The following is a 22,915-nucleotide window of genomic DNA, read 5'->3' as shown; positions in this document are numbered from 1 at the left end:
AAAGGTGATTTCTGTTTAACTTGGAGAGGGGGAAAGTAGGATTTGGCTGTCCTTCATTGACCTACAATAAAGTGTCACACTGTGCATTAGGATTAGCTATAATATATGTGGTCAGTGTTTTTGCAAAATTGTTTTTAAAAAAGCATTACAGCACAGTCCTCACACTTCAGCTGACTTCCAATCAGTGCCCCCCCCCCCTCTCTTCAGTGCAGGGAAGAGTCAGATTTTGAGAGAAAATGAAATCAGCAGTATTGCTGATGGGGATGACTCATCACAGTGACATCATAAAAGCATCAGCCAATCAGAGCTCGTCTTGGCTCTGACTGATCAATTACAGAAGCTGACCGGGAGGATGTTTGAAGAGTGGCTGACCAAGGCCAAATCAAGGACGATGGCAACTCCATTTAAATGGCAGTTATTGAAAGCATAGCTGGCTGCATGGATAATACTGTATGTTGATGGATACATGTCGTTTGGCTGTAGAATATATTTAACTGGCCATCAGATGCTGTTTCTGCCAACACTAAACAGACACAGCATCGGGTTGGCTCTAGGATTCTGCCTCTAAAAATGAGAGTTTATTCTGCAAATTGTCTTTAATGTAATCTACAATGAATGTTTCATTCTGCTCTGAGAGAAGAGGATGTTTGCATTTCTGTACTTAAAAATTGTCTAGTGCAACCTAAAGCAGAGACGACATTATATATGTGTGTGTGTGTGTGTGTGTGTGTGTGTGTGTGTGTGTGTGTGTGTAAATTAAAACCATTGAGAGTTCCAAGCTCACAGGTCAAAGGTTGGATGCAGTCAAGGGACTTATCATTTATTGGCAGATTCGATCCATCAATCAGATTGGCAGGCACTCGCTCGCTCACCAGCTCAGACTGAGGAGGCGGAGTAACTGAAACTGCTTCATGACCACTGATGCGATTACTTCCTCCAAGGGCACAGCGGAAAGAGGCAGTATTAGCCTATTACATTCTCCCAAAATACCTCTCTATCCTAATCAAACATTTGGCTCTAGCATGTTCATTTGCTACTCACAAATTCTTTGGAGCAAGAAATAATATGTAAATGCTAAAATAGATCCTGGCTCTAGCTTCCATGTTCATTCTCATCTTTGCTGACACTAGGTTTTTGTGTGTGTGTGTGTGTATGTGTGTGTGTGTGTGTGTCCTCTCCGTGGTAACCTTTGAAGAGCACCAGACGTCATAGATCACTGGTTTTCTCCAGTAAAGTGTAAAGGAGGGAGGGTAAGAGAATAAAGGCAGTGATAGTGTGATGGAGGCATTTTTGCCTAATACTCTGGATGAGAAAAAGCCAGACTCTGGGGGATGAGTTTCTTCGCTGGATGACTGCCTCTGGGGTTATGAGGCAGGCAATATTGTCCCTTATCAATCCTCTCAAATGGCAGATTTGATTTCTTGTCAATTGACAGATTTTTAATGGATCGGGATTGCTCTAAGAATAGATTAGCCCACTTCCTGTGCGGCTGTATTGAGGTCATAGTATGGACCTATTGGCCAATAAAGAGTGATTCCAAGCACGTTTGTAGGATTGTACATTCATATGGTATTATGCGTCATATTAATAGTAAAAGAAAATTCCTTAATATTAAGTAGCTCACAACTTGTTTTGTTTTTTAATCAATTTTCAGTCAATTTCCGAAAGACAACTGTTAGCGGGAGATAGATAGCGGGATGGCGTACTGACCGACTTGGAGGACTCTAAGGATCCAGAGGAGAGCGTGTCCCGACTGCTGCGGCTCTTGGAGCTGAGGTGCGGTGAAGATGACGGCGAGTCATCGATGTACGGCAGGATGTCGTGGTGCCTCCGCTGCTCCTCTGCACGGTCTGCATCGTAACCGTACGTGGGAGGGGTCCCGGTGAAATGACCATCTGTGATAGGGAAGAGAAAAAGAACCTTAAGTACCTTTTACACATCTTCTAACTTTCTTTCGACCACTTTTAATGTAGATATCAAAACATCTTTTGCAAATCAATACTAATTTAACATCTTTTATGAAACCCAACTTAAGTAAGCTTCAGTCTAACCACAGATCCATTAATGCTACCTGTGCCTTTACAATGCACACTGGGTAGATTCATACATTTACTGGTTGGCCTCATACTCACACAAGGTTGTCATGCATCGCAGAGTTAATTTTCCAACACTAATTAATGCGGTTTTAGAAACTGGGGCACACAAAATGAGTTCCCCCCGCATCTTTGTTCGTGCACTCATACAAAAACATAAAGCTCGGAGAGGAAGCACTTGAAGAGGCTGACTACAAACTGGGTCAAGGTTCAAATAATTTGAACACTGAGTGCAACATCTCCGGGGAAATTTTCAGCAACTTCCCTCTGACCTGCTTCTGAGGTGGGCGCCATCACTTTCTCTGTAGGAAAATAACAGCTCAGCCAGCACAAAGTGGTTTTGCGTACAATTTTGTGTGCGGCCCTCTACAAGGAGAGGTGGGAGAGAAAGAACTCAAAACCAGATGGATGCAAACAGACTACAATTTGATTACAACCAACTTGTTTTACAGCGTCACACTCAGTGAGGTGATGCATTCCATTTAAGGTCAAGTTGTGTACAGTGTGAGTACAGTCAGCGGTTCGGGGAATGTGGTGTGTGCAACAGCTGAGGGGAAGCCATCATGCATCTTTGATGCCAGAGAAGAAGACCTTTTGCTCATCTCCTCCCACTCCTACATTCAACAGAACCACACTTCTCAGCGAGCTGGCCCGGGCCTCCTCTGTGCTGACTCAGACTAATAACATGCCAAGGCACTTTCTAGAGTCAGACTCTCAAACCAGTTCATGCCATTTATAAGCATTCTGTAGCTTTAGAACACATTCAGCTGACATCTACTTCAGTACTGATCCTTTTCTGTGCCTCTACAATTTCTCTTCCCTCTGAATTTTTGGCTTACACCAACACATACACGGACATATGCTCTTAAAGTCATAGGTCATAGCGACAAAAAATGAGAGAGAAACTGATGGAAAGAACAATGCGAGAGTGTTCAGGGCCCGTCTGACCTTCAGCCCACCCACCGCTCGCTTCGTGTACTCGCTGCTGCCTGTGGGCGGGTGCTGCCCACTGCGCCTGCTTCGACCAACAGCATTCTGCCAGGCAAAGACCAACATAGAAGCACTGTGTGTGTGTGTGTGTGTGTGTGTGTGTGTGTGTGTGTGTGTGTGTGTGTGTTTGCAAACTCTCTTCCCACAATGCCAAACCTTGTGAACCAAATTGAGTAGTTACTACACATTCTTCATTCATTTTTAGTCTTAAGTATGTGCCGCTGCTGTTATTTTGCAACCCTCTGCACATATTCTGTTATTTATATATTTCATAATTTCCAGACTTCTGCTTAATATGTTTTTGTGTTCATTAACATTCATCTTCTTCTTCTTCTTCTTCTTCTTCTTCTTCTTCTTCTTCTTTGTTGTATCAATGACTGAATTGCAATGTAGTATGATTTTAGGTGAGATGTGATCTATTCAAAAAGCACAGTCAGAGCTGGTTAATGTGGCTCAGGAAAGGGAAGTTTGGGGTCCCCTGCTGGAGCTGCTGCCCCCCGGATAAGTGGACGACGATGGATGGCAAAGCACATGCTTACACATTCAGCCCGTAGCAGTGTGCAGTTAGTTGTATTTACGCCAGTTAGCACTGATGTGTTAGCAGATCTAACCGTATTAGAGATTGCTAACATTCAGAAAAGACATGCTAACAAAAAGACACTGCACATTTTTAGGTCTGATTCACTGCTTGTCTAAAAATACAGGGTATGGATGTGAAAAACACCAAGTGGGAAATGAGTGAGTGGTATCCTGGCATGTTTTTCTGTTTTACATTTCCCAAACCACCTCTGTGTGCTCATGTTAGTGAGCATAACATCTCTAGCTGATGAATTTAATCTTCCACCTTGCTACGGAAAAGTCTGTCACTGAAAACACACTAAGGTTGCGTGTGTGTGTGTGTGTGTCTCTTGGTTAAAATTTGACACAGCCACAGACCAAAAACCACAGTCATGAATAATAATGATAAACTGTAGATAAAATATTTGAAATGCCATATGAATCACCGCAACCCCGACTCTGACTAAACAGTCTGTTTTCTGGAGAATGTCTCTAAGGTACAAAAGCTACAAGGTTTACAGTTCCAGTTTAGAGGCTTTTTACAAATAAAACAACAAGTTTTCTTTTATAACAAATTAAGGATTCATAAAGGAATTATATATATATATAGAGATCAAAACGGTTGAGGCCATTACTAGTCTGCCAAATACAGTGTTCATGTATACTTTCAAACCAGCAGTTTCCAGTGGGGGAGGGACTGAGCTTTACAAGTCTGTTAATGGGTCACTATAGCCTGTGGTCGTCAAACACTAGACTTCAGACCGTCCACGTCTGACCTCATCTCGGCCCAGACACTGCTTCTAACTCCGCCTTGAGTCAGTTTCTCTCCTACTGTCTCTCATGCTCTTTGTTTCTATGCCCCTGCATTTCTACACATATATCTAACTGCCTCTTTCTTTATCTTTTGCTGTCTCTCTACTCTCTATCCTTCTTGTGAACAGATTGCTTGTGTTTCTGCTGATTTCTGGCCTCCACAGCTGGCCTCTTCATCCTCATGCAGCTCACAGATCAGCATCTTCCTCTTCCTGATCTGATCTGCCTCACTTTCCCCTCCTCTCTTGTTTCCCAAACGATTCCCCCCTCAGGAAAATAATAACCTGCAAATATGACAGAAAAGCTAACACACACACACACACACACACACACACACACACACAAAGCAGCGCCTTATATAATTCTCAAAAAAACAGTCCAGCCATTGATTTCTTCCTGGAGCTATCGGCAAAATAAAATAACAAAAATCTGCTTCAAACACACACACACACACACACACACACACACACACACACACACGCACACACACACACAGCACACACACACACGCACACACACACACGCACACACACACACGCACACACACACACGCACACACACACACACACACACGCACACACACACACACACACAGCACACACTCACACACTCACACACTCACACACTCACACACTCCTGTAAAAAATTTTTTTAAATGGAAACAGTGTTTGGGAGGAGAACAGGTCTTTTTCCTGCTGCAGGTGGAAAACTACAAGCACTCTGGGAACAGCTGGTGCCATGGCAACACACAAATCTTTCCAAAACAATATCACAGACAGGGCAGGGGTATCAGGGTGTATAAAGCATTACAATTTCTGTATGCTGTGTGTGTGTGACACACTATCAAGAATTTTCTAATGGAGCTTGATACACTTTGGAAAGAATGGATTGTGCATCCAGTTGTGACTTTTGTGTGCAACTCACCAAGTACCTGAAAAGGCTACGGCTTGGTATGGGACCTCAATACGTTTTTGGTACAGACCGAAATGTGCCTGGAGTATCGAAACCTTACCAAAAAAGTGGTACTGAATATTGAATTACATTCATAATCTTGTTTACTTATATTAGATCAGATTGTTGTTTCTTTTGTTAAAGGAATGGTTCAAAATTTAGGGGAATTGACTTGCTTTCTGGGGAAGATTGATATTCATATTACTTTCATGTCAATATCGTCTGTATGCAAAATATGGAACTGGACCCAGGAGATGATTGGCTTAGCTTAGCATAAAGACTGGAAGCAGGGGGAAACAGCTGGCCTGGCTCTGCACAAATGGAAGAAGAAATCAGCCTACTAGCACTTCTAACTTAAACTCACCATTTAACATGTTAAACCACAACTTGGCACTTCTTTTTACGCTTCTGTTTTTGTACAGATCACTGTTCTTGCTCTCAGCCATAATGGATCATTCAACATCTATTCATAGTGCTAAAGTGCAAGAGCTTTAAAAAAAAAAGATCGCTCATTCTCACACATACAAGGAACTAAGAGGCTTGTCTGAGTTTAATTGTAATAAAGAGTGCACCGGCCGAAAGACAAAGGAAACAATTGTTGCCTAAAGCCCTGCAATGCTCTGTCTGGTGCTGGCGGAAAGGAGGGGAGAAAGAAAAAACAACAAGGAAACGAGCCACTGTTAAGACAGAAATAATTATGAAAACTACCATGATAAAAAAAAGGAATATCATAAAAAGAAGAAAAGCGAAAGAAGACAAAGACAATGGGACAGACTGAGAGCCATGAAATTGGAGAGAGAGAGCGAGTGACTCTCAAAGGAGGCATAAGATATCCTCGATAGTGAGAGCCGCCTCTCCAACCCCCCATCATGCTTTCCACTCAGCATGGCTGTCATAAATTTGCCCTGGCTGCTGACGCCTTTATAGAAGGAGGCCTGCTATCCTAACACTACCGATATAACCCCACCTCTGGCTCTTACACACACACACACACACACACACACACACACACACACACACACACACACACACACACACACACACACACACACACACACACACACACACACACACACACACACACACACACAATTACAAATACATTCACACACTTACCATAAAGCCCCACCAAACCCCATAGGACCCTAATGTTATGCTACAACACTCAGAGTTGTCTCTCTTAATCCTGCTATTTGATGAGAGAGGAGAATGTAATCAGAGATCGAATGGTGTGTTTTAATGGCTTCCTCCAGCCCCCCTCCACCCTAAATCTGATTCATATACAGTGTGCTGGATTTGGGAGGGTTAAGCTTATTGAAGAGGCCACGTCTGGATACTGGAGATAAATAAGATGCACCCCTGTCCCACTAATAATGTTGCACTTTCCATCACTTCCCCTAAAAAACGGTGTAAAATACATATGCAGTACTGTACTGTAAACTATGACGGAAAAGGAAGTGGGGTGAGAGTTTCTGCAAGGAGAGAAAAGAGAAAGCAGAGAGAAAGCCCCCTTCCCATGAGTTCCTACCTTCCCTTAAATATCCAATTTAGAGGCAATTTAACTCAGAAGAGAGGGGGGCTGGTAGACAAGGGAAAGTGGAAAGCTGTGGAAAATTAAAGTGAAGGCTCAGCTACAGCATCGCTGGGGGGGACAGACATGCCGTCAAATGAACTTCCACACAGCGTTTCACTCATAATCCTCCCGCGACTGCACGGGCACTTGACAGCAGTTAATTTGATAAATGTCACTATCTTGTCATTAGAGGGCAAACGTTGCAGAGTGTCATACATCAAACATATGACTCTGTTCTCGAAGTCCTCAATATCTTCAAGTTAGGCATGAAAATGTGGAGGTGTGGCTCCTTTCACCTACTCAGAAGATGCGACCATGGGGACACTTTAGAGAGGAATGCCTTGCTTTCACTTGAGGTCACAGTAGGCACTTTGCATCCCTCATAGAAACAATTCAGTGTAACTAGATTGGGACTCTCACAAGATAAAGATGAATCCTAAAGACATTCTTCAAAGAATTGCTGTAAAATATATACGACTGTCTTGGAATCCATGTAATGAGCAAAGCGTGTATTTGGCTACACAAATCACCATCCCTGCAGAGTCAATGTGTCCCTGAAAGCTTGTTTTATTTTATGAATTTATTTTTATATTTCTATCGCTCCTTACCAAAGGACCACACATTCCCTATACGAAGGCAGCAACTTTCCTCATCTCGTTTTTCAATTGCAGTCAATTTATCATGAAAACTATTTCAACCAGCAACCACAGCCGCCTGACGTCTATCTGCTGGTGAAGTCATTGTTCCTGCTTCCTGGAATTATCAACATTACTCGAGTTGAGAAATCATAATAAACCAATTTGTTTCCAGGAGGTAATCTCTTTGCCTCAGCGTTGATAATCTCTGTGGAAACAACCCAGTAGCAGACCGTTTCAGTTATAAGGCTGGGACGATCGCCAAGTCCGAGACGCTGCTCCTTTAAAAAAAAAAAAAAGACAGCGCCCCCTGCAGTGAGGTAATCATCCCTTTGTCTCAGGGTGGAGGGATGAGAGGCAGAACCGGGACGAAAGAAAAAGGCTACATAGGAAAGGGCATGGCCTGAAATCACACCACTGGAGGAAGAGAGATGAGCAGAGGAATGAGGATATTTGTGTGTGCATGCAGAGTGTATGCATGCAGAGGTGCTGTGTTTACAGTGTGGCTTCGCATACAGTTTGTGTTATGAGCTTAGATAAAAAATGTTTAAGTGTGTGTGTGTGTGTGTGTGTGTGTGTGTGTGTGTGTGTGTGTGTGTGTGTGTGTTTTTTTGGTTTCTTTAACTACTCATGGGGACAGGCGTCTGCCTAAGTGTCATTTCATAAATATCAGCCACAGGGAACGAAACAATGTCAGATACAACAGCCAGGCTGCATGCATTGATGAGTTAGATTAACTCGCAGCATTGACTGTGGCTGCAGTATGCCGCTTACTGTGGTTTTTCATGGCAGTCGTCAAAGGAGTCAAACTTCACTAAACCTTAAAGCTGGGGTAGGCAGTTTTTTTGTGCGTTATTTGGCCAAAAATTCCATAATAACCTTTCAGCATATTGTAATTCTAGAAAACTACCCCGGCTTTTCCTTTTTTTTTTTTTTTTTTTTTTGGTTTTTGAAAATCTAGCCTGTGATGGGAGACTTTGGCCAATCGCAGGTCATTTCAGGGAGAGAGAATACTCCTATTGGCTGTTCTACAAATGCAGATGCCCATGCATGTCCTTTCAGATGGTGAAAGCCTGATTCAATGTCTGAAAATCCTGCAGAAAAATTTGCTATTCCAGCATTGGCAACAACAGCCTACACTGCAAAGCAATCCGAAAAAAAGGAAGACAGACTTATCAAAAGACAGTCTGACAACAAATGAAATAAAACACATGTCAATATTGGTTAAGCGATTCAGAGATGGAGAGAAAATATTGCTATTTTAGCCTTCTGCTAACTGTAGACAAGGCTGTGGCTAATTGAAGTTCATTTTTATGTAGCTAGCTGGCTTTACAGGCCCACAAGTTTACAAAGAAAACAGGACAGTAATTTGCATAGAATTGCAGCTATATAAGGACATCGGGATCACAATCACAATGGGCACGATTGAAATGAATGACTAGTACTGTACAGGTCACTGTATAAAGCATGTGCATATGCCCCTGCTCGTCTGGTGGGAGGGGCTTAAGCTGCAAGAGGAAGGCTTTTATTTCACCACAGTAAGTACCACTGTATTTTAAAAGTTTTTTTGCCTTTTCCAAAAAGCTGCCCACCCCAGCTTTAATGAAAGCATGTACGGTGCCGCTATGATTCTTAGTCAACGAAAAATAACTTTCGAAAAGTGCAGCAAGTAACGATTACTTTTGCTTAGCAACTAATCTGCTGATTACCTTTTTGATCAATCAATTGACTGTCCGCTCTAAAATGTAAGAAAATAGCGAAAAATAACCATCAAGACATTTTCAACTGTCTGAGTTTTTCAACCAACAGTCCAAAGCCCAAAGTTATTAAATTAAAAATGATAATATACAGAGAAAGAGAGTGTTTGGTATCAATTCTGTACTTCATCAGTATCAGCCCTATAGAGTTTACAGGAGTTTGCTGCCAGGGGATACTGAATCACGGTCATAAGTCGGTTGTAAAATATGTAGACAAACAGTGAGACAAGGATTAGAATGGAAAAAAATGATTTGATAGAGGAACAGATGAAAGAGACAGTGAGAGGAAGACAAACATTGGCAGGCAGGTGGCGGACATATACAGAAGAAAATGAGACAATCGCAAAAATAAAGATAATTACACAACCAATCGTACACACGGCCACATGTCACATCTTGCATATTGTGTCAGATTCCCTCGGTGCTGTGTGTATTAACGCTTCTCTCCCTCTCTCTGTTTCAGTCTACATCTTTTCTATTCTCTCTCTCCTTCCTGCCGCTTCCTTTGATCACACAAGACTTTCAAGGAGAGCGCTCTTCTGTCTCAGTGGACACATGCTCAACCACACACACACACACCCACTAGTCTACCCTCATCCTGCCAGACAAACCTTTGATTCTACAAGCGCCTGTCGTGTCTTCTCTGTCAACTGCTAAAGTCATTAGGAAAGAGACTCATTACCCCGACCCATGAAGCATTATGGGGGAAATAAGCGTTCAAATTGCTGCAAAATCACACAGAGACTCTGATTAATAATGCAGCATGCTAAATTACCAGCTCCGCTCTGGAACATGGACGGCGCTCATTAGACTGCGGTTTCTACAGGCAAAGATGGTAATGTGTGATGAAAAATAGAAGATGCTTTTAGGTTGTTAAGTCAGCAAATGGTAGACTATGGGTATTTAGCGTAGTGGGTCTTTAGTGGTATTTACGGTATGTGTAATGTCTTGAAGGTAAGAACAATAATAACACATTCCTATCTGCACTCTGTTCTTTCCTTTCACATTACACAAAAGCTTTCTTTCTCTAACTTTCTTCTTCTAAATACTACCTTTCCTCAGCATCCCTTCGTGCGTCTCTCTGCTTTGCTCTCATTTCCCTTCCACGTTGGCCTTCGCAGGAGCCAGTCTGCGATCTCACTGCGGCGATAAATCTCGAGGGCAGACCTCAGCCCTCTGACACTCTCTTTAATGCATGATGAGCACCGCAGCCATTGCGTGCGTTTCAGTGTGGGCGGAGAGCAGCCTCATTAATTTATCCACACTGAAGCTGGCATTTAAACCTCCATGGCTATCTGCAAAACAGTCTGTTGCCTATCCTAAGTAATGTGTGGGTTTTAAACGCTCTAATGTGCCCGATAAAATTTGAATGAATGGAACTGACAAGTATGCTATTTCTTAATCTTTGCAATAGTTGTTGAACTTGGTTTAAAGATGCAAACACAGACCAAGGTGTGACTAAAACAGTTTATCATGACTGAATTCAAGATGTGGTTTGGAGACTAAAAATCCTACTATTGTGAAGCACGATAAAATATCACAATGACAACTCCTCACATCTGGTAAATGCTTAAAAAAAAAAAAAAGCATGACTAAACAATTTAAATGGTGGCTAAAACTGACCAGAAAACAGTCATTGGGCTCTCACTGCCTACAGAACTCAGCGGTAAAAGTTTGATATATGACATCAAACCGATTGACAAGTATGTTTATTGTGTTCAGTTTAATGTGTAAGCATGCTAACATTTGCTAATTAGCACTAAATACAAAGTACAGCTGAGGCTTATGGGTATCCACAAATGTCAACCTCATTGTGGCACTCGTGGAAAATTTAGAGGGTGATCAAATCCATCAGGAATCATCTTCTGGGACCATAGATATATGTACACAATTTCATTAAAATCAATTCAGTAGTTGTTGAGCTATTACGGTCTGGACCAAAGTGGCGAACAGATCGACTGACCAATATTGCCATCTACAGAGCCATGCCGCTATGTGGCAACTAAAAAGACAACATATGAATATCTGACATAACAACATACCACACAATCACAGGTGTTAAGTGCTTTCATGTGTCTGTTGCTGGAGGGTGGAGGCACTCAAGGCCCCAAGCAGAGCAAAGGTTGGAGGTTAGAGGTTAACGCAGTGAAGGAGTGGGAACAAAGGTCACATGGGTTTTGTGTTACTGTGTGTTCCTATGTGTGTGGGTTTGTGTGTCCATTTATGCCTCGAGCAGGGGAGCTCAAATCTTATTAACAAACAGTATTACTACTTCAATCAATACAATCAATAGCTAGGAAATAAACCATACCTCCCCTTAAAAACACAGGCATGTCTTGAAATCATAAAAGCATCTCTACTCAACTGGACCAAAGTGGCTTTGACTGACCAATATCAGTTACAAAATGATATAGAAATAAACAGAAATACACCACTAAATCTATATCGGTCTGTATCAGTTTTTAAGTCTGGATAGAGTGTTAAAATGTTGCTGGGGAGGTATTATGACACACAACATAATGTGAAGAGGGAGGGTCTGTGGGCTGGGTATGATTTGTTTTCCATAAGTGCTTCCTGACAGCCAAACTAAAAGTCAGTTACCTTTTGTCCAGTTGAGAACTCTTTTTATAATAGTAGTCTTTAATTTTAAATGCACTACATTTCCTTAATCTCATCTCTCTCTATTGCTCTCACCCTAAAAGGTGACATCAGTTGACTATTCTCCATATTTCATTTGGCTTTGTTTTAGCTGATTACAGAGAGGAATGACAATGACATTTTGCTCCCGTTTCATTTCATCCGGTCTGACAGAGCCTCATGATGTGAAACCAGAAGTAAAACGTACTGAGTGATTGTTTCACGTCACTGTCTTACATGTGCTTGAAGATTTGACACTTTAAAGTTATCACTGATGAGGGATATTGAGTGCAATCCATTTGGATCTGATAGGAGACAATGCTGACAGTTGGCAAAGACGAATGATTGAGCAACAATCTGTGACACAATAAAAAGGTAAATTATCTGTCTGACAGACTGATGTTTAACAGGGGTCTAATTACTATTGACACGTCTTTTCAGTTTATTTGTACCACATCATTTTTAGTTCCACACATATCTAATACTACTATTACTCCTATTATTACAACCACTACTGAGCATGCTATCCACTTCTATTTGGTTTCTTAGGTTACTCAGAAAAGGGACTGCATGTGATACATACAACTTAAGGACGAGCAGTTGGCAGTGGTGGAAATTTAGCACATTTATTTGTGCACTGTACAATTTCCAGTTACTTTTAATTGTACTTAAGTATTGTCAACTGGGATTGGCTCCTGCCCCCGATAACCCTCAAGGATAAACTGGTATAGTTGATGGATGGATTATAGCTTTGCTTAGTGCATAAATAATTAAAATCCTCTGTTCTCTTCTGTAAAATTAGTACTTTTACTTTTGGTACCTTATATACATTTTTAAGTTAATATGTACTGTTACTTGAGCAAAATTTGGAATGCATGACTGTTGTATTTCTACACTGTGGTAATGCTACTTTTACTGAAGTGAAAGATCTTCTTCCACCACTGGTGGTTGGTTTCACCATGAAATGTTAGTTTGTTAACTGTGGTGGTTTCATGTACCCATGCGTAACACTTTTTTATTACTTACTGCACTTATGTGCAGTAGTTGTGAGTTTTATGGTTATGGGATTATGGTATATGTACTGTTTAGGTGATGCAGAGCTGCATAATGGAAATACAGTCTGGCAGAAAATCTGACGCAAAACTAGCATCAGCCAGCCGGTAGGTGTGACTTCCACAAGCTTGGTGATTGTCTAAATATAAAGCTATCACGTCAATGTATTAATCACTTATTTAAGTTTTGAGGAGTGTGCTAGGAGTGTGAGTTTCAGATTTGTGTAAATGAACCAATGAAGGGCTGCTGCTTTCTCTCCAGTGTAGGACTAAGCTAGCTATAAAATCTTTGAAGTAATGAAGGAAAGGGCGAAATGGCTCATATGTTCTACCAACCATGCTGCTTGAAACCGCATCCAATCATTTTATGTGCTTCATACAGCATGTCGACATTCAATGAGTGTGTGTTCGTGGCTTAATTTCATCTCTAAGGCACATCACATCATCCACATTACAATCCCCTGAGTCCTGTTACGTAGGTAATGTTCCTGCTGCTGCAGCTGAGATTGTCTCTAAGAAACCAAGTCAAACCCTCAGTACTTGTGCCTCTTTATAATATACTGCAGTTAGCTTCATATAGCCTATACAACTGGCTGACAGGCATTCAAAGCAATTTTAATATCTAAATATGACATCCAATAATTATTATGGCAAGTATGACAGTGGGCAGCTACATACAAAATCTGCTATATGCTGATGATTGGATGCTAATTTGCTAATTTGAGAAACTGCAGGATTTCATCAGAAAACAGTGAAATTGTAGTTGAACACTTCTTTAGTGTATGTCCTGTCAAACCAGGATGTTGCATTTGTTGGTTGGGATCATTCAAAACTGTTAAGCAATAGGTTATCAGTTAGGTAGTTAAATGGTATGGGTGGGATTGTTCCAAACGTGGTGATCATTTCATTGTTTGGGTTATTTTTTTACAGGTACCCATTAAAGATAAAGATATACACAAAATTTGTACTTCTTGGCATTCACTTTTCATTAGGTGTATGACATCAACTAACAAGCTGAAAAGGTTGTTTCTAATTTAACTGTACAAACTACTGAATATCCAATGACCTCCCCCTGCTTTGGAAGTGCAACACTAACACTTTGAGGCATTAGGAAAATCATCAATCACTAATATATGCCCGGTCAAACCTGAAAAGGCTACACTCAGTTTACCTTAACCCTGTCCCCTCTCCCACAGCTCCTGACTCAGATATTACAGCCTGCAGCGGCGCTTATCATCGGCACACAGCAGAAAGAGCACAAAGGCCCCAATCTGCCTAATCTCTGGTCAAACACAAGCCGCAGCATCATCGCTGCTCGGGGCAATAAACTGCTGCTTTATGCTGGAGCAGTTCAGGGGACACGCGTTAGTACTTTGCTAAATGGACCATAGAGATTTGCCAAAGCACATCTCCAGGGGAACTGTTGCCTTGGTTACCACAGCCAACAGGAAGAGCATTTCATTTCTGATTAGGTAACCTGTCAAGATGCAGAGGAGGCTTTTATTCAAGCTACTTATGAAATATAACCAGAAGGAATTAAGTATCCCAAGTGAATATTTAATAAATGGTTATTTTTTTGTTCAAAGGTAAGTGTAAGTGTGCAAACAGTGAACCCCCCACCCAAAAGACTAATGTTTGGCTCATGGTTCCTTATGCACTCAGGTGCTCTTTAAAGAACTAAACTCTGTGGCCGGGTTGGCTGAGTGGGTAGAGCAGGCGTACATATACTGAGAGGCTTATGCCTCGATGCAGAGGTGAAGAGTTTGAGTCCAACCTGTGACGATTTCCTGCATGTCTTCCCCTTCTCTCTCCCCCCTTTCTCACCTAGCTGTCCTATCGATTAAAGGCAGAAAAGCCCAAAAAAGAATCATTCACTCAAGGGAGTACTCTAAAGCATGCTACCTTCGAAATATAGAACAGGAAAATTGTAAGATTGCATTCCACCACAAGGTAAACTGTCATTTTAGCATCCTCTTAATTCATTTCGAACCTGATCCGATGGTTACCATGGAATTTGTGTGGCCTCTATCTTTTCTTCCCTAATTTTCTCTTATCCCCCCCTCTCCTTCAGCCTTTTTTTATACTGGCACTGGGCCAGTCTGACTTTCTGCCAGTTTCAAGCGTCCCAGCATCAATTACCTGAACCCAGCACTCACATATTTCCATAATGGCTCTAAAACCTATGCGCACGCACGCACGCGCACACGCACACACACTTACAACATACATGTCTTGCCCCTGCACAACGTCTGATCATACACTCATGAGATACTAGAACATATTCACACTTTCAAAAACCTAGACTCTCAGCCTTTCTCTGTTCATGTGTACGCACACGCACATTTTCACAAAATGAGGACACTGAATAATTAGGGAGATGAAAAAAAAAAAAGAGTCACAGCCTACACAGACAGTCATTTCAATTATCTCTATTCAGCTGGCTGTCTGGCTGCTGTCTCTTGAAGGTTATGGGCTCAGCTCACCACAGTCTCCTCTGGGACTTAGTCATGAGGAACCAGTTTGCCATTTGATTCCCCTCCACACAGGATCCCATGCTAGATCTCATCACTTTGCTGTGTCTCCATCCCACCTTTCCCGCTATATGTGACAGCTGTCTGGACCAGGCAAAAATAATTCATTCAAAGCATTCATCCACTGGTTTTATGAAGGATGGTGGATTGTAGACATATTCCACAGTGAACTTGTGATGCTAAGACCAACGATGGCCAGCAGCCAAGCCAACTGCATTGCATTTCTTGTCTCTTCACGGCTGCATTGCGATATGACAAACAGGGATGTTTGAATGAAGCAAACCCCTCTCCACCCCTCACTCCCACTCCTAAATCCTCCCAGGTATTTATTGGATGCATTCAGCCCAGGCCCGGTCTCCTTGGCAACAGAACCTAGCAGGGAGACACAGGAAGCTCTCAGTAGACCTGTGTATGTGTGTGTGCTCTTTATTTGCTTCCCTGTGGAAACACATGCTGGCACACTGTCCTCCATGTCTCTGCCGCAAGAACACAACTCCTAGTATCCCAATGTCACACTGACACTTAACACCTACACATAAACACAAGCTAATATAGGAAATACTGTATGTTCAAAATGCGAAAACAAAAGCAAACACCAGTGCAAAGATAGATACTGTAGATACAACAAGATACACATATGGCACATGTATATGAATAAAAATCTCTGTCAGAATGAATAGAAGCAAAGCACATGTGGCTCAATATAGCAGGTACATACATATATACATGGAATAGTGCAGGGTGTTATGTAATAAATGCATGTATACATTGGGCACACACTCTATGGGAAAAAAAGCTGAAAAATGTTTAGTAGCATCCGTTTCCCATCGATCCATCGGACCATTAACTGTCCACCCATCCATGTCATTCAAGAGCTTTGTATTAGGGCTACACGATATGATTGCGATAATTTTTGACTGATATTGCGATTGAGAAATGATTCACAATATTGGAGGGAATGATAGATTTTTTTTTATCATTATTCTCATTTTCATTGAAAAATATTAAAATACTTAGTGTGATTTTTGCGAGGATCTGTACTAAACCAAGACTTTTCCTTTTGTCTGTAGGACATGATTTGTAGGCTGGGATGTCTCTGCAGCACCACAATACTTATTTCAGAATGCTTCGACACATATTTTGCCTTTAACAAATATTGCTTAGTTTATGTGCAATTACTTGCTCAGTCTGAAATAGCAGTAAGTGAGTAAGAGAGGGCCCAACCTTTAGCCATGCGTAGAGTAGCTCTTGTTCTTGTTAGTCACTGTGGCATTTTCTGATAAACAAACCTCTCTGAAAACATGTTGTTTGAGTTCTTCATACACTTCCCTGTCTAAGACAGCAGGAGAGAGATATTGCCAGTGTTAAAAGGCTCGAAATTGGAGAAGAGTGTTGAAAGTTGAAATTTATTTGAACTTTGTGTTGTGTGTTGCATATACAGGAGAGAAAAGTCTGGTCACCCCAAATGAAATGTTTCCATAGAAATCAGCGAAAGATTTACTTATAAAATCTGCCTTATCCTAAATTGTGAACACAACTTGAAAAGGAAAAAATGACAAGCACAAGAAGGAACGCGGATAAGTGAGAGAAAAACAGAGATGAGAAGATAGGAGTCTCTCAGAAGCATTAACTACTTAGAGAGAGACGGTAAGGGGAGCAGTGTGAATTAGAGTCTTTCTTCTCTGGCACCTCAAGGGAGGAATGATATATTCAATTTGGGTTAAAAGAATGCGTTTAGAAAGAAAACACTACGACGGCCCCTGAGTGCATGCAAGACACGCTTTGGATGGCTAATGCTGTTTCCGTGTTTCTCTGCTGGATCATAATTGAGAGATTCATGAGTGGAGCTTTTACTGAAACAGATCAAGGCTACAAGCTGTCAATGAAAACTACAAACATGGCCACGAGGGCAGCTGACTGTCACTCAAAACTGCTAAAAAACAAAAACACGTTCCCTCCTTGGGTTCATCTCGTTCTTTATTTCTTCATCTTTACCTCTGATTCTTTACTGACTCCACTCGCGTCTTTTACCTTTTCAATCACATCTCTCCGTTTCTCAGACCTCCTTCTCTCATATCTCAAACTTTCTACTAATCATTTCATTGCGCTCCTCTGCCTCTCTTGTACTTTTCATCTTTCCCCTCTTTCTCTCTGGGGTGATGACTGACTTCGAGGTGCCAGTTACATGGCTTGTGACGGTAACATTAGCCTGCCTATGTAACAAGACACAAGCAGGGGAGGGCACGGCACCGCATATGTATGCACGGGTGTATGCCCACGGCTGTCATTTAACTTGAGTAGCCTACATTATGAGAGAGCAATAGAGCAAATAAGTACTGTTAAATTCTCAATTCCTAAAAAAGCTAATATTGGTTTAGCTCGACTGTAAAAAATGAAAAATATCCAAGAATATGGATTGTAAACCGCAGCGACACATTTATTTTTAAGACAGACTTTATGAAAGAAATGATCATTGAGTTACAGAAGAAAGCAGGACCTCAGCTTTCTCCACAAATCATGACTTCAACACCTCAAGTCTGTCATTACATCCCAGGAAGCTCAATGAAAGTCTGCTACCGACCAAGTGAGGTAAAATACCAGTTTTGCTGCTGAGCTGAACTAAGAATACATACTGTACATCAGTGTATACAGTAAGGAGAAACATGATGAAAGCTCAGCAGTTCTTGCACTCATTCAGGCAAAGGCAGATTTCCCAGTGGAGTGTGGGTGTCCTCAAACTCTGTGGAAACGACCTCCTTTGGTGTGTGTGTGTGTGTGTGTGTGTGTGTGTGTGTGTGTGTGTGTGTGTGTGCAAAGTGACTGGGAGGGCAGAGCAGGTGGGGGGTGGGGCAGCTGCTGGTGGAAATGGTGCACAGCAGCAGCACTGCACAGTTTCTTGACCACCAGACAGATGTGCAAAGAGCCGCAGTCCCACATGCTTATTACCTACCAAGGACAAGGCAGGACACACACACACACACACGGAGCCCAATGCACCACAAGGACACATGAATGTCATCTATCTAGCAACTGTACTCCACACACACTCAGGCCAGGTGTGCATGTTTTGTACCAGCAGCCAACGACTTCCTCATCAACACAGACATACAGAGACATTAAACTCTATATGACCCCCCCAAAAAAGAAGGCAGACAGAGACGTACAGAGAGTGAAATGATGTGGAAGAACAAAGGAGTCACTTTTGTCATCATCCCTGAGAGGCGTATGTGTAACAATGAATCAGCCCTGTCCCACCACTCCAGGAGAGTGTGTGTGTGTGTGTGTGTGTGTGTGTGTGTGTGTGTGTGTGTGTGTGTGTGTGTGTGTGTGTGTGTGTGTGTGTGCGCGCGCGCGCGCGATGTGATGTGTGATCTGTTCCCATGTTGTACTGTACAGCAATGCAGTTGAGCAAACTAAAAGCGCTGCTTCTTTAACTTAAGCCCCATTGTCCTTCTGCCCTTGAATTCAAACACTTTCTGTCTGAAAACCCTTGATTTAGCTTTACCACCCAAAACTGCCGGATAGCTACAACATTCAGGGTGTGAGTCAAATTCAAACTAAAATATAACATTCCTTAAGACAGGATTTTACGCAGCGCTAAATTAGAATGCATTCATTTGAGTGTATTTGGTACTTGATCTCAGTATGCAGAGCTGTGATGCAGAAACAAGCTTCTGTGCAGATACTTTCCACTCATATAAACACACGCAGGTTGCATTTATTTCTGGCTGAATCAAATCCCATTCATAATATACTCTGACAAAGTCTGAAGGTGGTCTGGCACCTTTTATAATCATTTTAACATGTTTTGGGTTTTGATCTCACCTGAACAAAACCGTTAGTTCTCTGTAATTTCCAGAGAGCAAGTAAACACTTAATTGTCTACTGAAACATAATGTACTCAATGTACATCAGAACGCCCAGCCTTAGAAAATTATGAATTAGGGTAGCACCAAGCTGCAACTTTCTGGCCTGAAAAGACATCTTCCAACATGGTTCTCTGACTGTCCTGCATGTCAGCTGCATGTGTGTGTGTGTGTGTGTGTGTGTGTGTGTGTGTGTGTGTGTGTGTGTGGGCCCTGGCATTTGGATCCCACTGATGTGTGAATACACAGATAAGACTGAATGATGACAATGATATTGATGCTGAAGTCCATTATGCAACCGAGCAACAGCAACGCATCACTCTGATTAGACTAGCCAGCTGTTAATTAAAGAGAAGCTGAACTCAGCTCAATCTCATGTTGTTTTCAGGATCACTGGAGTGAGAGGACACGGAGAGGGAAAATTATTGGTTTACATATGAGGAAGGGATGTATGTACAGATGCACAAATGGCTGGATGGATAGATGCTAGATGGAATAAAAACAAGGTTAATTGGTGGGGCGATGATGAGATGTGACAATTCTTTCTTATCAAACTCTTAATGTCAAGCCACACCAGAAAGTGTCAGAGTGAAATTCCATCCGCCTTCTTCACATATTATGTGGTTCTAGAGGCTTGGTGACATAAGGAAGATTTATAGGGATAGTTGGTAAACTACTGTAGCTGGTGAGCTAACGGCTAAGATGTTAGCCAGCCCTTTTTAGGTCCTGTCAGTTTCAATTTGACAAAAAAAGTTAATAAACCAGTCCCAGTCTTTTAAATTTGAAATAATTCAATAATATGCTAGACTGTATTTACTGTACTGGACCTTAATGCCTATATCAATTAATCAACCTTTCATACTGCGGTTACTGATGACTGACAAGCTGATGATAATACTCATTGCATTAAGCTATGATGAGATCCAAACACACAGGCAGACACTTTTAAAAATACATGCATGAGGCAGAGACAACATTTAACAGTCACACAGCAACACGGGCTGATGCACAAAGGTAAACAAACAAGAGACACAAACACACAGGGGAACAGCGCAGAGCACACAACACCATCAGTGTATTTTTAGCGTCTCCTCTGCATGAGACTGAACGATTTTTCACAATTTAATTCTGCCTGATGCAGAATTGATTCTTCAAATACAACTATCAAATATCATTTTACAGCAACAGAGCAAGAGTAAATGTACCATTTACTGCATTCAGTCCTTTGCTTGTACGTTTGCTCAACTTTGACATTTTGGCCTTTCTGACCAAACCTGCTCTCACAGCTCACTCAGAGATGGATGGATGCTGTCAAACAGGCACAGCAAGTCTCAAAACAGATTAGCTGCAATTTAAACAAAAAAAAAACAGAGAAACAAGCTTGCAGACATGTTGTTATATTGTGTAAATTAAAGTTTGTTTAATAGGAAAGCAGGCACGTAGGTTAAAAAGCCGATCTAGAAACCATGGAGCAGAGTGTAAAGAGTTTAGTCAATCAAAAACAAATAGGCTTGAAATAGAGATGTGACCTCAAGAACAAAAATCTAGTTTCCCAAAAGGTTCTTAGCTTGACTCAGCAGAGACACAAATGCAACTATTCCCCTGTGGCTGTTGTGCGCTCCACTAATCTGCACGCAAGAGCTTCTGAATGATGAAGAGAGGAAGGAGACGAAGGGGGAAGAAGGTAGATAACAATAGTATGTGCACGGATGTCTAGCCGTACCTGTGTGTATGACTATATTGTTTGTTGAGATTATTTATGTGTATGTATTTGTTAATATGGGATCTGTCCTCTGGAATAAACTGTTCAAATGAGCATGAGTTAATATAACACACACACACACACACACACACACACACACACACACACACACACACACACACACACACACACACACACACACACACACACACACACACACACACACACACATTTGACTTGACACTGTCTGCTTTGTGGTTGTTGAAATATTCAATTGGTGATGATTGTTTTCATGTTTCATGAAGTATTTGTCAGCTTTCTTCTTTGTCTGGGTTTGGTTTTAGGATCAAGGGTCTTTATTTTCCCTGTTATTACACAATGTACAGTATGAATGCTACAATGCAAAGTGAACTGGTGTGTGAATCTGTAATCTGTCAATATATTTTAAAGTATTCATCAGATAACACCCAACTACCAGGATGCTCCCACAAATGACCAAATGAATGGACAATGTAGGAAAATGTAGCCATGTATACTCTCTCACACACACACACACACACACACACACACACACACACACACACACACACACACACACACACACACACACACACACACACACACACACACACACACACACACACACACACACACACACACACACACACACACACACACACACACACACACACACCCTTATCTGCCAAAAAAAGCAACCTTCATATAATACCTGTCTTACAGACATTAGAAGAAACATATAGCACCGAGCTACTGTTGGGATATCAGTGGGATCCAAAGGCCAGGGCCCACACACAGACACACAGACACACAGACACACACACAGAGACACACACACACACACACACAGACACACACACACACACACGCCAGTGTGAGAGAGAAGGTGTCTGACCCAAATCCTGAATGTCCGGCTCAGAGGGTAGAAGATGAAGTGTGTGTGTCTGAGTGTGTGTCACTAGACTTGTCAGACAGGCTGTGATAGGACGAAACATGAGGAGGCACCAGTTCAACTGTGTACATGGAAACAATTAACCCAAATTAGTGACAGAAGAGTAAGGACATGCAGTATTGTAACACTTCTGTCTCAGAGCACTAAGAAGAGCAGCAAAGCACATTGTTCAGTACACCACTACTACGCAGCAGGAAAAGAAGGTTAAAAGCATTACAAATCATCATCAGCCATGATAGCATTCATCGAACCAGTTCCCCAGACAGGCATCAATTTTGTTTTGTTAACGGAACAGTTTATCTAAGAAACAATGTTAATGTTATAACTTGCTATTAAAATCATCTGAGTATGAACTCAATTTGCATTGTTTGGAAACAGAGTTATTAGTAGTTAGTAACAACTTGTTTCCCAGTGTATTCTGATTCACTATGCATGATGACAACACAGTACAGTTACTAATGCACACTCATTACTTGCAATGGAAAGAAACACTTTTACATAAGTTTATGCATTAAACATTTCATAACTAACATGAAGTTTAGATTAGTCCTCCAATTGTTTTTTTTGTGAACCTCTTTCTAGTCAATGTGCATATCCACAGAAAGTAAATACCAACAAGTAAAAGTCCTGCATTCAAAATAGTATTAGCTAAACTAGAATGGCATTCAGAGAGAGCAGACTCCACCAAGGCCAATGGTGCATTCATGTGCTCCTCGGATAGTCCCATTTCCTGAGTTGGGAAGGCCGATTTAGGTGTGTTCATGAGCTTTAAGTTGTAATGTGGAAA

The 22,915-nt window shown here is 41.6% G+C and overlaps 1 protein-coding gene across 1 annotated transcript in view; it reads right to left on the bottom strand.

The window, feature by feature from the left end:
* Positions 1–22,915, bottom strand: part of bcr (BCR activator of RhoGEF and GTPase) — a 108,050-nt gene that overhangs the window by 63,751 nt on the left and 21,384 nt on the right. Inside the window, exon 2 of the mRNA XM_039778761.1 lies at positions 1,711–1,895. Coding sequence (XP_039634695.1) covers positions 1,711–1,895 — 185 coding nt within the window. The remainder of the gene's footprint in view (positions 1–1,710; positions 1,896–22,915) is intronic.

This window comes from Perca fluviatilis, chromosome 17 (genome assembly GCF_010015445.1).
Source record: "Perca fluviatilis chromosome 17, GENO_Pfluv_1.0, whole genome shotgun sequence".
Lineage (NCBI taxonomy): Eukaryota > Metazoa > Chordata > Actinopteri > Perciformes > Percidae > Perca > Perca fluviatilis.
Note: the sequence above shows the minus strand (reverse complement) of the source record. Positions and strands in the feature narration are given on the sequence as shown.